Source organism: Papaver somniferum, chromosome 3 (assembly GCF_003573695.1).
Source record: "Papaver somniferum cultivar HN1 chromosome 3, ASM357369v1, whole genome shotgun sequence".
Taxonomy (NCBI): domain Eukaryota; kingdom Viridiplantae; phylum Streptophyta; class Magnoliopsida; order Ranunculales; family Papaveraceae; genus Papaver; species Papaver somniferum.
This window is the reverse complement of record NC_039360.1, coordinates 9,772,585-9,788,515: the sequence shown is the minus strand read 5'-3', so window position 1 is coordinate 9,788,515 and position 15,931 is coordinate 9,772,585. Positions and strand designations below refer to the sequence as shown.

At 36.9% G+C, this 15,931-nt stretch overlaps 1 protein-coding gene across 1 annotated transcript; it reads right to left on the bottom strand.

The window, feature by feature from the left end:
• Nucleotides 1–8,406: 8,406 nt before the first annotated feature.
• Nucleotides 8,407–12,204, bottom strand: LOC113355286 (aquaporin NIP2-1-like). The gene is made up of 5 exons (XM_026598110.1): nt 11,794–12,204; nt 11,475–11,699; nt 9,384–9,578; nt 8,904–8,965; nt 8,407–8,821 (listed from the first exon to the last, which is right to left on the bottom strand). The coding sequence occupies exons 1-5, from the start codon at nt 12,046–12,048 to the stop codon at nt 8,560–8,562; spliced, it is 999 nt and encodes a 332-aa protein (XP_026453895.1). The 5' UTR covers nt 12,049–12,204; the 3' UTR covers nt 8,407–8,559.
• Between the last annotated feature and the right edge of the window lie 3,727 nt (nt 12,205–15,931).

Here is a 15,931-nt window from a genome sequence, read left to right as displayed (position 1 = left end):
GAGAAAACTACTAAAGGCACCCCTCATTTGGATAAGGGGCACTCAGTTACTAGGGGGCACCCACTTACTATTTGCACCCCAGGGTATACAATGGATATAGGCACCCGGAAGATGGATATGGGCACACCATCTCTTATCTTTCAAATTCAGAAAAAGCCGGGGAATTTCAACAGCAAAGTTCAGATTTTTGGTTTGATTTTCCGGACGAGTTTTACTGACTTTCAATCTGATATTTGATTGGGCTGGACTCTAATGGGATGAACATGGCTGATAGATGTGATTTTATGGTGTAGATTTGTCTGGATAATCGCTTCTCGACAACACAAGGATTATAAGTTTTCTCGGGTTTGTTTGGATCCCTGGATTGTATTTGGTAGAGATATTTTCTCTGAGTTGCATACGTACGATCCTGTTACATTGAAACATGGGTGGTAAGATGATTTTGATCGATAAAAATGGAGGTCCACGTTGATTCTCGACAAACAGGGAAAGAAGAAAGTTTCTCGGGATAGTTTGGTTGGAAGTTACGTGCAAGTTTGGAGAGGATATTGGGTTTTGATTCTGTCAGGATTGATTACCGGATTTAGAAGAGTTTGAACAAATTTACAAGACGCGTAAGAGAAAAGAAATGAGTAAAAGCCGTAACTTGGCCGTGGGGAGAAGAAAAAGATATCTGAAATATTCTTGAGATTTATTCGACCTGTTGTGTATAAAAGGAGTGGCTCGAGTCCAAAATAGAGGAGTCGAGATTTTGGGGTGAAGTTAGAGAAGCACGGGAGATCCAACGAAGGTCTTTGCTCGGAGAAAGAAAGTTGCAGAATCGTTTCTGCACTTTCAGGGAAGAGGAGGAAGAAGAAGAAGAACTGACGCCCTAAGTCAGTCGCAGAGAGGTGTAGTTTAGTTACTGCAACAAATAAGTATCGTTTAGAAGGCAGTCTTATATTCTCTGTAGTCCTTTATAACAGTCAGTCTGTAACGCTTATAAACGTTGCAGTTGATCTGTTTTATCTTTTTCTTGTATTTTCACTCTATTCAAACACGTTGGAGCCATGAATAAATATTTTGAGCATGTTTTCACCATGAAAAGGTAAAGCCCAATATTGGGATGACGTAGGAATCCTAATATCATACATGGGTAATTATATTTAATTCTTATATGACTTTTTCACTATTTTAAAGTGATTCATGATTTTGATTAATTAGTTGTCATCTCGTTTGATGGGTCATGCTTGCCTAGATGTTTTGATGTCCTATGCTTAGGATTTACAACTAATGTTTTGAGAATCTTCCTTGGCAAAAATAAGAGTCCATGTCTTTATTTATTGAGCTATAATTGTTTAAAGAATTAACATATGAACCTTATGTTATGAGTTTGGTGGAATCCTGAGTCCCGGTTTCTCTCGATATTGTGACAACTTTTGTATATATTTTTTCTTTGTTATTATTTGTAAGTCTTAAATCCAGTCTTATTGAGTCTGAGTTGAACGAACTTTACTACCACTTTCAAAACTAAATCACTCTCCTATCACGTATATTCGTCATACTCATCCTCGTCCTTAACATCACCGTTCTAAAGCGCCGGACTGTTAATTTCGGCAGTCTCCGTCTCTTCCCCGTCGGAAGTAGAAGACTTCAGAGAAGTTATCTTTTTTTTTCTTCGAAGCTTACAAGGACTACATGTCAATCTATGATTCTTGGGAAACACACCTACAATCTCATACCAAATCACAGTATCCTTATCATTCGGATCGAAAACCTCAGGACTATCCTCGTCACCATTGTCCTGAAAGAGTACACCAAACTCAGAGGGATAAATACCAAACAATGCAAGGCACAAAAGAAAAAAAATAACATCAAACACGAGTAATACCTCAACCCCAGTAATCAAACTTAAGACCAGCAAAATTAAAATCCCAAGGAACGTGGTCCCGAAAACGTTCGGTGGAGTTGTACGTGGCTTGATATCTGTATCAATCCATCCATAATCCCAAGGACCGATCATTTCAATAGGAGTCTTATGCCACTCATGGTCATGATCACGCCGAAGACGCTCCTTGAGAGGAAAAATCTTGGGAGTTGCAGAGCGCTCAGGACCGGGGATATACCTCAAATTAGTATCATTCACTTCGCTTAAAAGACGAACCTCACCTTGCGCAACGTTTATTTTACAAAGCCCAATACTCCATCTTTTTTTATTGTTCTTATTAACATAATCTGCGAAAGTAGAATTGAAGTTAGCATTATACCAGCTCTTTTAATCTGGATCAGGAGTATATCACGTCATCAAAGTCTCGCCCTTGCTCCAAAGATAACTCTCATGAAAGGAATTTCCAAAATACCGTTGTGCTGAACCACTTGACGACAACTAGTATTAGTAGCCGAAACATTCTCACGACGATCTAGTACATCGTAGTAAAAAGAATCCTTCCTTTATAAAAGGGAAGCATCAAACCCCCTTCGAAGGCCCCAACGAGAGTCAAAAGGTGTTGAGAATCGTACTTGTAATTTTGTATCATGGCATATGTAAGATCATCACCCTTATCGTAGAAACGAACTTCAAATTTCTCAAGATTGTGCCTCTCCTTGAATTCAGCGAGATCAATATGTTTGAAAGTAACATGAGTCCTTTTTCGCTTCTGACCAACCGAGGCAGTCGGCGTTGAAGGGGAAACTTCCGAAGTATTCAGTTGAGGCTTAGGAAGAGTCTGGTCCAAGGGAGCATCCTTCGGTGAATATTTTTGTTTTGATGTGGTCGAAGGGTAAGTTGGGGAAACCATGTGAAGAGGCTGAACAATCACAGGATCTGACCACTAAGAAGAAGGTTTACCCGACGGACGAGTGGTAGCATACCGAGTACCTTTGGGACCAATGTCCCCTTTAGGATTCGAAGAAGGAGACTTTCGTGGCTGAGGATTTGACTGCGAAGAACCAGGGGGCCCATGTTGAGAAGAAGGTCTTCGTGATTGAGGATTTGGCAGAGAAGTATTAGGAGGCTATATTGCGGTGGAGACCTATAAGAGATGTACGAAGATCTTCTCCGATCATCTTCTTCACCAGCCATGATAACCCTATGAATCACGAAGATGGCGAAAAATCAAAAGATCAGATCAACAATGGCAGAACAGATTAAACAACATCAATGGAAGAAAAAAACATCAAAATCTAGTGCATAATATATAAATCACCATGAAATCTAGAAAGATCAGAAGATAACCCAACTATCACAGGAAAAATCAAGCATCACTGAGTTTCACGATGAAGAACAAGGGCAGGTATATATGCCGATTTACATTATGTTATTCATCTAGAAACCCAGAAAAACAGGAGCGACAGTAGCATGTAAAAATACTCAAATTTGAAGCAAAGAAAAATCAATTTAACCAACGAGGATTAGCCCAGTTAGACAGGGGTTGAACCTAAGTTATATGTTAGGGGTTCAATTCCTAGTGTTGTCTGATTAAAAAAAAAAAGCAAAGAAAAATAAAAAAATCTTAACATACCTGCAAAAATGGCAAAATCAAGAAACTGATGCTGCTGATGGGAAAAAAAAAAGATAAACACTCTGGATACCAACCAAATCTTTTCAAGTATGAGAATAATAATGGCGAAACGGCACCAATCCAAAATCAAAAACCAAGTTTTGAGGAAGTAAAGAACTAACAAACAAAAGAAGGGATAATTAGAGTTTAGTACTCATGTTAAGACCAACACTAGGCTTTGGTCTAACATTTGTCCAACGTTAGGGCTTGGTACCTGGACTGGACGTTGACCTATATTGACCATTTATGGCTAGAATTTGACTAATTTTATAAAATAAACGGTCCGCGAGTTATAACCCCATAGGTGTCACCATCCTTCCACAAAAAACCCATCAAAACAAAATTAACACAAAAACCCCATCAAAACAAAATTAACACAAAAATCCCAAATTTGATGAAACCAACATTTAAATTTGGGGTTTTTGTATCATTTTTGTTTACAATGGAGTTTTAATGGATCCCAACATTTGAGTGGGGTTTTTGTACCACAAGTTTGGTCACCTTGGTTTTTATGACTAGTTTTGTAAAATAAAAATATAGTAAGTTTACAATTGTATCCTTATAGGGGATTTGACCCAACGATTATAAATAAAAAAAAAATCTATGATCCTGATTTCTCTTTTCTTTTCTTTCTTCTGCACAGGTCGGCATTTGACAACATATTCTTCTCCCGTTTCCCTTCTATTGTCGTCTTAATTATATTTCTCCTCTGTATTTTTTTTCTTTCTTTTCGTTCAAAGCTATCATATCAACATATCCTGAGTTGAACATGGTTGTGTTAATTCGAAGATGGTTGTGTTAATTCAAGGAGAAATCAGCACTGGTTTGAATCAGTGAAGAGACAGAAAATAAGAAATTAGGGTGTGCAGTAGAGATAGGTTTTGATGGAAGAGATCTCTGATGAAAATTCGAATAAATAGGGAATGATTTTGTGGTGATTTCGGGGTACAATTTAGGTGGGGATTTGAAGGATTGTGGTTGAAAGTCAAAAATGGTGGTTGATTTAAGGTTCCGATTTCAATCTCGAGGTTTGTTTTTCTACTTGTGTTGTTGTTCGTAACTCTAATCTTGGTGCTGCTTCTGCTGGTGGTGATTTGATTACTTCCTCCTCCCTTTTCCTGTTAGATTTCAAGATTTTCCTTATTTTCTTCTCCTTAAAAATGGTAAGTTGAATTAGGGTTTTCAATTGGTGGATGTTTAGATACGAAATTGATGTAAAATTGATCAATTTGTGATGGGTTTGATTCTAATTTATGATGGGTTTGATTCTTAATTGAAGTATAGATAATACTGTGAAACTGGTGATTATGTTGATGGGAATAAATGGGTGATGCAGTCGAGAGAGATTTTGAGATGAGCAAGAAACGGAGAAGGAGATTTCGTTGTTGTATCCAAGAGATTAAAGTAAGCAGAGAAATTAGGGATATATTGAGAAGGATTGAATGAACATGATGAAGAATTGAAGGTAGGGATTTGAACTGAATCAAATTGACTATTTGATTATCATGGGGTTCGTAGTTATGGTGGAAATGGTAATTCGTAGACAAGAATCAGATGAAGCTTGGGTTAAACTCGAGCCTGAAATGGGCAGTAACATGGTTCGATTTGAGTTGAATTAGGGAAGATTTGAAGTTGCTGCCTAAGATGGTGATGAACACAGAAAGAAGAAGAATATCTGGTCATTCTGGTGATGTATTGTTGTCGTTGTTGTGTACAAAGAGTGCTAAAGGACTTTGAATTGAAATTGGCAGATTGGGTTTGTGGTTTAATTGCAGAATGTTGTGGTGGTTCTGGGTGATGTGTTGCAGAAGATGTTGCTTCAGAGAAGGTGGTGGTGCTGAGTTGATGTAGCGGATGCGTGAAATAAAGGAGATGGTGGTGCTAGGGAAAAGATGGAAAGTGAAGGTTATTATAGCAAATAGGCCATCAATTTATGTATTTTATTTTATTTATTTACTGTTTCAACAATATCTAAACGGAATTTAGTATTTAACCGAGTCAATATGGGTCAATGTCTGGTCCAGGTACCAAGCACTAACGTTGGACAAATGTTAGACCAAAGCCTAGTGTTGGGCAAAACCTAAGTACGAAACACCAATTATCCCACAAAAGAAAGACTGAAAAATAACAGGAAAATAGAGAATATTGAAAGAAATGGGAGAGAATGAAATTAAAAGCACAAGGACCTGACTCTTTAAGTTATATGTACATGGAAACTCGAAAACTGCCGCAAGAATTAAGGAGAAGTTATTGCTGGTAGTGGGAAACGTGCGGTCATGGAGAATTTTCTTCCAGACTTACCCATATTCAAAACTAGAAGAAAAGGGGCAAATTGTGCAATCATCATTAGCCACGTGTCTTGAAGATGAACACATGGTGACTATACAACATTGGAGCATCAGAAGAAGATGACACGTTTAAACACTCAACAACTTCTAGAGTTTTAAATCATCTTCGTCCACGTAGACTCCAATGAACACATCTAACGGTCAAAAAGCCATGAAGTACTTGATGAGAAGTCATCTGCGAAGTACAATAGCAGCTCACAGACTTCACTTTACCCTATCCCAAGATAAATTCAAATTGGACGGTGTAGATACAGTCCAACTGACATTGAAATGACAACAGCAATAAATAATTTTCCAAGACGTGGGGAAATCCATCTACCCACATTAAATGCTACAAACCGAGGATGCGTTTCATGATTTGTGTGGCTCATTCAGAGGTGGATCTTCGTGATTGTATGTTACCGTTAAGGTATCTTCGGGATAGCACGAAGGCTACCAGCGGGTTTGGCACGCGGACCAAGATGATGGATAACAGATGTAACGATAAGAGGGGCCCACCCGAAGAATCTATAAATACCCAGCTCTAACAGAAGAGAGGGGGTCGGTTATTTTGAGATGGGAAACTATCTTAAGAGAGAGAGAGTGACTATTAGGTATAATCTCCAACCATGTAATTTGTTCTTTCTTCCCTACTCAAAGTCATTTGACTGAATACTTGTAACCTCATTATATCCATAGTGAAAACCCTCAACACCCCATGGATGTAGGCCTTAGAGCTGAACCACGTAAATCTGCGTCTCATTTACTTTTTGTATTTACATTATTCTAACTGCACTTACATTCTTCGTCTTACCCATGTCATTTAAATCTAATCATTTTGAATCATTGGATACTGATACGACGATGATAGGCTTCGGTACTCATCGTCTTTTCCTTTCTTTAGTTCTCATTATATTTATCTATTCAGAACATTGTATATTGTTTGTGTTGAGAATATTGTTTGTGGATATAGAAGCACCCTTGATATCTTCGGTGCTCATAGATTAAGAAGGGGCTAATAAATCTTGGTCGTATAGGATCTTTGGTATGGTCTACATAAAACAAATTACGAAGAATATCTACACCGGAAGGGTAATTGTAAATAATGCAATATTTATTTGAGTAAATTTTCTAACAACAGAATACACGATTCCAAAATAAGAATATATATATATGTTAACATGACGGAAAGAAGAAAACGCAATAAATTTGTCTTAATGTGAGAAAAATAATTTCTCTCAAAAAAAAAAAAAACTTCCAACAAAAACTCTTTCTGCTTGAACCTCCCCTACTCAGATCGGCTCTTTAGGAGATGATCTAAAGAGCCGATCTGAGCAGATAAACTGCCGCCCAATCCCGCTTTCACCTTATTTCACTACCATGATACTTTTAATTCTAGTTTACTTATCTGATTAGGTCTTTAATTCGTTGTTTGCTTTTGTGTTTTTCTTGAGTTTCTTCTCTAGATCTATGGCTACTCAAGCAAGGTATGGTTTGTGATCCATCTATAAGAAGAAATCTGATCATATTTGTACCTTTAATCCTGATTTATGAACATCTTGAAAAAAAATCATCATCTCTTCCAATCCTAAGCAGATCGGAGATTTTCTCTTATTTTGATGATGATTGGGTCTTAGTTTCTACTGTATTAGGTTTATTTCATTTTCAAGTCCCAACAAGATGTTTAACGGATTTAGTTTTTCTTACCTATTATGATGTATTTTCGGCCGACAGTTCTTGTTTTAAACTTTCAACAACAGGTTCTCAAAAAAATTTAATAGCAACAATGGGTTCTAAAACACCAGCAACAACACTAAAGATACAGAAGACACCAGCAACTAATAGTTACAGACTGATTCCGATGAAGCCCAGACCGATTCAGACCAAGTTCGCTTTCCGATGACCGATTCAGGTTATCTATGTTACTACTACTGTTACTTTGAAAAAAACTTTGGCAAATGAGTGGATTTTTGGATCCTTTTATACTTATGTCATATGTTTTAGCATGTTTTTATAAAATCCGTTGAGAAATGGTTGGATCTTTGGATCCTAACATCCCTACTGACGGTAGATTTTTTATTTGATTTGGATGAGTTACTTTCAATCCTAATCAATCCATTTAAACTTGTTCTGTTACTTAATTAGAAAATGGACTGGAATGGTTAGGGATCTGCTTCGGACCACGTCCTGCAATTGGTATGTTATTTGGTTTGCTTGTGATTGTATGTGTTGTCTGTTTGAAATACCTGTAATTATTGAAAATCTCCTGGTCAGTCTTGTAGCCGGTCCCAATTTCGAATCGGTATTTTATTATCAATATATTGGTATTTTATTATCAATATATTTGAGGCTGGCTTCTTTTACCGGAAAAAAAATGTTAACAGGGCCGAGAAAAAAAAATGAAAAAACCGTAGTTCGAAATGCCAACTTAATTGGACAAGTCAATACGACAAGCAAGGATGATAATGTATTCTAACAAACAAGCACTGAAGGACATGAATAGGAAGACCAGTCACCATAGGCTGGGAGGCAGAAGCATATTTGAAGGGAGTAATAATGTCTACCTCTTTATTTATTAATACCTATAAAGTAGATAGGCACATATGATACGACGAGTAAGGGTGTCTACTTTGATACGCGAACACAAAGTAGACACGCACATATACTTGGGTACAGACACACTAAAAGATCAACTAAATTGTTTCAAGAGGATCTTCATGTGCAATCTCACGTTTTTCTTCTGCATTGCTGCCCATCCTTCGAATTTTGAATGATGATGATGCCGAAATTGCATGGACAGGCTTATCCGAGACTCGTATTATGTTATAAAACGACGCACCAAGTAGTGTCCCAATTAACGGTCCAACAAAATACACCCATAATCCTTTGTAATGTTTGCTTGCAATGGCCGGACCAATTGTCCTCACGGGGTTCATTGATCCACCTGAAACCGGCCTAATTCAAAACCAACATTATTAAGGATTAGTCTTGCGGTTCATTCTTGTTTTATTATTGTAAGGGCATACATATTAATTACCCAGCTAAGATAGAAGTGATGCACACTGCTGAACCAACGGCTATCCCTGCTAATTCTCCAATCTGTGACATTATATTTGATTTCCAAAAACATGAAAAAGAAAATAAGCAACAATGTATAATCTAGTTCAGAGGACATTTGGCTACCACATTAGAAATAATCTTTCCACTTATAATTAAAAGATAAAAAGTAGAAACGAAATTTCAAAATAACTTATAAAAGTAAAAGGTGTATTGTTTTGTGAAGTAAAAAACTTCGTGTCCGCTTTTGTAAAATGATTTTTGCTTCTGGTTGCCAAGAAGGAGGTAAAGCTTTTTTTTTCTTTGCCAAAAGCCAAAAAAAAGTTCTTTTTGAAAATGCAAATGGAAAAACCAGGGTGGAGAATTGATTTATTCATTTCAAAAAGTCTCTCTATGAATAAACAAAAACCTATCAGTTTCTTAAGATTCCAAGAACTAAAACGAAAGTAAAAATATTTACTGCTTTGGTATCGGTGGCAACGGCCGAAGTGATAAGCATCATGGAAAATGTGACAACAATTTCCATAACCAAAGCCTGGAGATCAGTTCCAGAAGGGGAAGTAGTTCCAATATTTTTGATTGGGTGCAGTATCTTTAAGAGGGTAAAAGAAGCAACCAAAGATCCTGTTAATTGAGCTGCAGCATAGATAGGCACCTGCATACAAACCGATTGGAGACTGATTAGTTGAGCAAAGCCACATAGGCTTCTTGCTGGATAGGTTTTATTGCATGACAGTTTTTTTTACATTAAGTACAGTAACTTCAAAAAAAAAAAAAAAAAAAAACACGCTAGGAAATTGGAAACAGTCATTGATAGTTTTCAACAATCAGTGAATAAATAGAGCAAGTTTATTATTACTGATCAGCTAGCTAGAACAACAAATCTTAAGAAGACACGTCTTTTCTATTTAATTATTTTTGATTTTGTCAAGCTAAATTATTTTAAAAAAACAGTGTTTTGTTTTATTTGATCAAATTCTTTTCTTATTATTCTTTCTGTTGTAATTAATTCAAGGATGACATAGTTTTGTTATGAAATTGTACTTAAAACTTGGAAGTTGTTGAAAATATGTCCGTATATATTACCATATATGTTATCCATGTTTCAGTATATATAAATACAAAACTAATATGGCGTCAAACCGTCCTGCCAATCTCTCACGGTTACTTGTTTAATCAACCAGAATAAAATTTAACTTTATATTTTACTGATTAATTATGGCATTAAGGATGATGACTCTATTGTCATGAGTTTATATATCTATATATTATAAAAAAAAAGTGGTGTGTAGCCTTACAAATCCGACCATCGATTTCGTCATCCCACGATGGAAATTGATCGGTTATATGTCCTATATAGATGTCCGTCCGATCCCTTGACTTCCGAATAAAAATATGATTCTAAAGATTATTTAACGGCATCGGATCCTTGGATTTCTTAATTTGACTGTAGTGTCGGATTTCCTAATTTGACTAAGTTTCTGTTAATATAGGCTAACACTAAGTAGATGTATTTATAGAACAGAAGAGCATCATTCTTTAACGGTTTCACCAACAGATGGTCTTCTATCTATAGTTCTTCCCCTCCATTAACGACTTCTAATTCTTAACTTCGTCTCTCTATATCATAATAATACTGAGTTATTAATACTAAGTTATTATTATGGATGATTTAAAGGATGGATACGGTGAAATAAAAGAAAACAGAACTGATGATTTAAAAAAAAAAATTGGTCTAAAGAGGAAAGGAGAAGAAAGAAAACCTAATAGAGGAAGAGGAGTGAATTGGGTAAGAAGTTTTATGTTTAATGCAACCAAATATCTCCTTACTAATACATCTTCACGGTAAACATATGGCTAAGGGTCTATTTGGATTATGTTTGGTGGATGACCCTCCATGAAGATTATTCGTATACACCAGATATACTCTGGTCCATCGCATTTGAACGTTCAATCATCCAATAAGCATAATGATTTGTACCATAACTTTCTCAAGAAAATTTAAGTTAGCCTCAACTAATCTAAAAGCTATTTTAGAAAGAAAAAAAAAAGACATGGCAAAGATTTATGTGCGAGATTTAAGTTTCACAACCCCAACCAACAAAACATTAGGGAATGTTTAAGGGACACGGTCGGGGCTGTAAGCCCTAGCTAATTTGACCTGACCAACAAAATATTATAGTATTCTCAAGGGACCACGGTCCCGGCTAATTTGACCCGACCAACAAAATAATATGGTATCCTCAAGGGACCATGTCCGAACTAACTTATAAGATCGATGTTTGACCGTTATAATCTAATTAGTTTTGCGAATGACTAAAAAAGATTTTGATTGCCAATGACTAAAAAAGATTTTGATAGAATACGGACCAGCCGATCAAACAACAAAACAAAAATGAAAAAGGTTGACGGCCGGGATGATACCCAGTATATATATAACAACTTAGGTCATGCAACTTGGTTGCGACGTAGAGACCAATTTCAGCATACGAAGAAGCTACACCGTAGAATCTACAGGATCCATCTAAATGAATTATTTTTAATTATGCACCTGTTTCCAAGGGAAGTGCCTTACGGCTGCGAAAGCGCATGTGACAGCAGGGTTCATATGAGCACCAGAAACGTGACCAACGGCATATATCATAACTGTTACGATAAGCCCACCGACGATAGAAGCTCCCAGCTTGGAGAGTCTACGTTCGTCACTGTTACTCAATGCTGCTGCTCCACAAGTTGCAAAAACCAGCAGAAACGTTGCTACGATCTCTGCTACTACCTGTTTATATATATATAGATCCAAATTAAGGAATGAATATTGTGGAAGTTCGAATATTACGTTAAAAATAACGGAGGTGGTGAAAATTTTTAACCTTCTTCAGAAAGCCTGGTGGATAATGTTCTTCGTAAACAGTATGAAAGAAACTGAAGAATTTCCCGAAAGAAGCTGATGGAGTTAAAGTTGTAGTTTGTCGACGTTCTTCCAGTACCGGTGATAATATTGATGATGATACTGTTGAAGAAGTCCTTGTCGTCATCATAGTCTGTGTTTTTGGATGATATTCATGATCATTAGCTGATGATGAGTAGTATTTCGTCTCTGCTGGATAAATATCCGCACTCTCCATTTCTCTTACAAGAGAGGCAACTCCAAGAAGAAGAGCTCAGCCGCGCACAAACTACTTCTAAAAGGAAGTACTACTGGCTAGAGAGGTTTAACAATTACATGTTAATCTTCAGTTACTCCACCACCTGCATATATAGTTGGAAAAGAGGACGAGCAAGGCAGCAGAGAAGAATGTGATTCCAGTAGTTCGGTACCACCTTGCTTTATAGACAACTCGATGTTGTTTCTGTTTAGCATCTAATCCCAAAATAAATATGGAAATTAGTATCCGACCCTTCTATTAGAATTTATTATTTCTCGACTATTATTGTTTTACAAGCTAGTTAGCCTTCAAAACCGTCCAGAATTAATCGTTTTCGAACAACATTATGTTAAATAAAGCCTACAGACCTTTAGCAGTATCTGCCTATAATATGTCTAATAATGCATGCGCAAGCGCCGTTGCGAAGTTCAGAAAAAACAAATTAATCACCATCCCACCAACGCTAGCTAGATAGTAGATACTGTATACTGAGATGATCTTGCAGTCAAGCCGTGTTAGAGGCTATGCAGAACCCAACAATTAAAAGGCCCAAAATCAATAAAGAAACCTTACTAATTAAGGAACGGTTTTTTGGGACCATAATTTTTTTTTGGGGACTATGGTCTTATTAGACCACTTTCCCTATATTTGTGAGGGGTGTTCTAAAGTGTGGAAATGATTAACCTATCCTTAATCTAACTTAATTTAAAACTAACCTAATAATCACATATATATATAACCACCACCTCCTCCCACCGCCGCCGCCACTACCGACCATCTCCGACTACCACCACCAACAATCACCAAAATGAGTTGAAAATGGAAGTTGTAGAGAGAAGTTCGGTTAGGAATTATATGAAAAACTTTTTCGAACTAACGGAACTCAACTTTAATGGAGGTTTTTCTTTTTCCAGAGAAAAGTTCGGTTTCGTCGCAAAAAGTTCGGTTACTTCGCAAAAAGTTCAGTTTCGTTGCAAAAAGTCCCAACCAAACTTCGAGTTGGTTACGTCACAAAAAAGTTCACTTACGTCGCAAAAAATGTTCGCTTTCGTCGCAAAAAAAAGTTCGGTTTCTTTTAAATACAATCAACTATTAATTTAACCTTAATCAATGATTAACCACATTAACTAATCATTATACAAAAATAATCAGGAGGATAATTTTGGTATTAATATAAATATTTAGATAAAGGGTGACCTAGATCTACTTCTAATGTCTTACCCAAAATAAAACAATGGTCCCCCAAAAAATGGCTGGTCCCCAAAAAACCGTTCCAATTAAGAGATAATTTTTTTTTTTGAGACAGAGAGCTCGACTACCTACCTCAATATGCATGTAGGGCTTTTTTTTTTTCTTCTCTCTGATCGATAAAGAATTTGGTGCTAACAAGTTTCAAACTCAGTTCACTGGAATCATCACTTAATGACGTTACCATTTTACTACAGTGACACCAGTATCTAGAATTATATTCTTATATTCTCATAAGTTGGACACCCAAAGAATCGAAATAAACCTCGAAGAAATTGCTAACGAGGAGTACAAGTAATCACCATCGAACCATTTTGAAGGTGACCACGTACATATATCATCAAGTAATCCTTGATGTAAAAGATATCTATCTTGGTGATGTTAAAAATAGTCTCCTGTTGAAGTCCGTGGGCATAATTAACCTTGAAAACCCTCTTACAAGGATAAGGTTGCCCACAGATCTGTAGGATCTTAAGATGCCATACAATGATGTAGGACTATTCTCAGTCGCTACATATCAGTTTTTGTTTACGTGTATGCATGTTATCATGGACAAGCTAAAAAGCATATAACCCCACCAGCTTACTGGACCCGAGCACAAGATAGGGTAGCAAACCTAGCTATGAACTTAGCGAATTTTCAGTTGGAATTCTAAGGTAACGAATAATTAATGTACGTTATAACTGAATAATAGTAAATGAGCCAGGCACCACCAAGTCAAAGGAATCAGACACCCAACTCGAAAACTAATAGCCATTGCCAAAGTAGTTTCTGGCATCTTCTGACTACTAATCCGGTGATGAATGTTCCTTTTCCGTTTACGGAATATCTCCTCAACTTGTGATGAATATTGTTGTTATCGATCACTACTTTATGGTTTTCCCCGAGATAGTATATATTTTTGCAGCCAGGACACAGCTAGTGTACTGTCCCTTAACCCGTCTTTTTTGTTATACCTTTTAAAGTCTAAGTTTCCATTGTAAGTACCTATGGTCTAGCTTGCTGTTGTTGTTATTTTGTGTACTCGGAGCTCTTTCTTTTTCTGTACTCAGTTCCATCGGTATGATTGCGAAATCCATTAGTTTGCTATCCGTCAGTTTAACTAGTCTAATTATTCTTAACTAAAAATTCTTTCCACATGCAGTGGGGAGCTTTCCATATCACGAAATTCCTTCTTCGAGCATTCATTATCGTGATTATTTCTTCTTTGATTTCTCCAAATCCATCTTGGGTGGTTTACTGATATTGATTACCTATTCAGTTGAGAGAAAAGATAAACACAAAAGTATGGAACTTGTTAAATGAGGGAAGTTGTGGCCCTTGTGAATCCAACTGCAGTAGGTTTTTGGAAATGCATGTGTACGAGAGAAAGAGATAAGCAAAATTCGATTTTGGAGAGAACGCAATTGATTGCTAAATTTGTATCAAGTGGTTCCCAAGGCATCATTATTCCATAATTTGGTTGTATTTTGGTCTCCGCCAGTGCTTTTAATTTGGTTAACGAAGTGACTTTGTGCACCCTCCACTTAACGGGGATACGCATTCCTCCCTTTTCCCACCGGTAGTTTTCTTTCCCTTTTTCCTTTATTTTTCCTTTTTGAACCATCTTTGTTCCTTAGGAGTCTACACAGAACTTGTGTTTTCGGCCCCTCCTATACACAGGGCCATTAAATGTTAGATGCAGGGCCACCTTTTTTGTAGACTTAACTCTTAAGTCAGTGTCATGGACTAAATAGCGAAATTATGGCAAAGCAAAATTTTGGCTTTGACTTTTTCCTTTCTTCATGTTGACAGACACAGGTACCATTTCCACCGTGAACCACCAACACCTATTTCTCTTCTTCCACTACTCTTATTTAGTACACTACCATCTTTTTTTCTTTTTTAATCTATGCTCTTAATCATTTCCACCTGTTAATGGGATCCCAGCGTAAATCAAATGCACATAATCACACTAGGTTTTCGTCATCGACATCCATCAAATTTATTGTTCTTGAGTACAAAACTTAATATAGATTGTGGATACAAAAAATCTGTTATGCAGGCACTGCTAGCGCAGAGAGGAGAGAGACGCTCTGCAACCGTCACCTTAAGTCACAAAACCCTTCTTTGAATAATTTTTTCTTAAATCGATCTTTTGCATCATACTTCTTACAAACCCTTCATTGAAACCAAAAACCCGAAACAAATCCTCCTCATGAACTAAAACTCCTAGCTTGATCCCCCTGGAAGCATTCATCGCCTGAGAATCCCCCCAAGGTAAGTTTGCGCAAACTCAACAGTTTTCTCAGCTAAGTTATCTTTGGTTTTCTGTTTCAGGTATTACTATTGGCGCCCTGTTCTACTGTTTACTTATCTCCCACTTGATCCGTCTGCCTCTTATCTTCATGGCTTTCTGTCAGTTGTTGTCTGTATTGAATTCTCTGTCGTGTCGCTCTACCGCTATTCCTTCATTCCTTATCCCTTCATTATCCTCCCCCGCGTTCCCCTCAACCCCTCCTGTAATGCATCACAGTAAAAACTCATATCACACTTCAATGCACCCAACCACTGTAATAACTGAGTTGAATTTAGTTCAAAAAGTAAAGAAGTGGTTAACCAAACTCTGGCTATT

What these genes read in the sequence shown, in the direction of transcription:
- LOC113355286 (XM_026598110.1), bottom strand. Translation starts at nt 12,048, where the DNA reads ATGGAGAGTGCGGATATTTATCCAGCAGAGACGAAATACTACTCATCA. An exon ending in CACCAGGCTTTCTGAAGAAG is followed by an intron (nt 11,700 to 11,793) that starts GTTAAAAATTTT and finishes ATATATAAACAG; the next exon opens with GTAGTAGCAGAGATCGTAGC. An exon ending in ATCACTTCTATCTTAGCTGG is followed by an intron (nt 8,822 to 8,903) that starts GTAATTAATATG and finishes GTTTTGAATTAG; the next exon opens with GCCGGTTTCAGGTGGATCAA.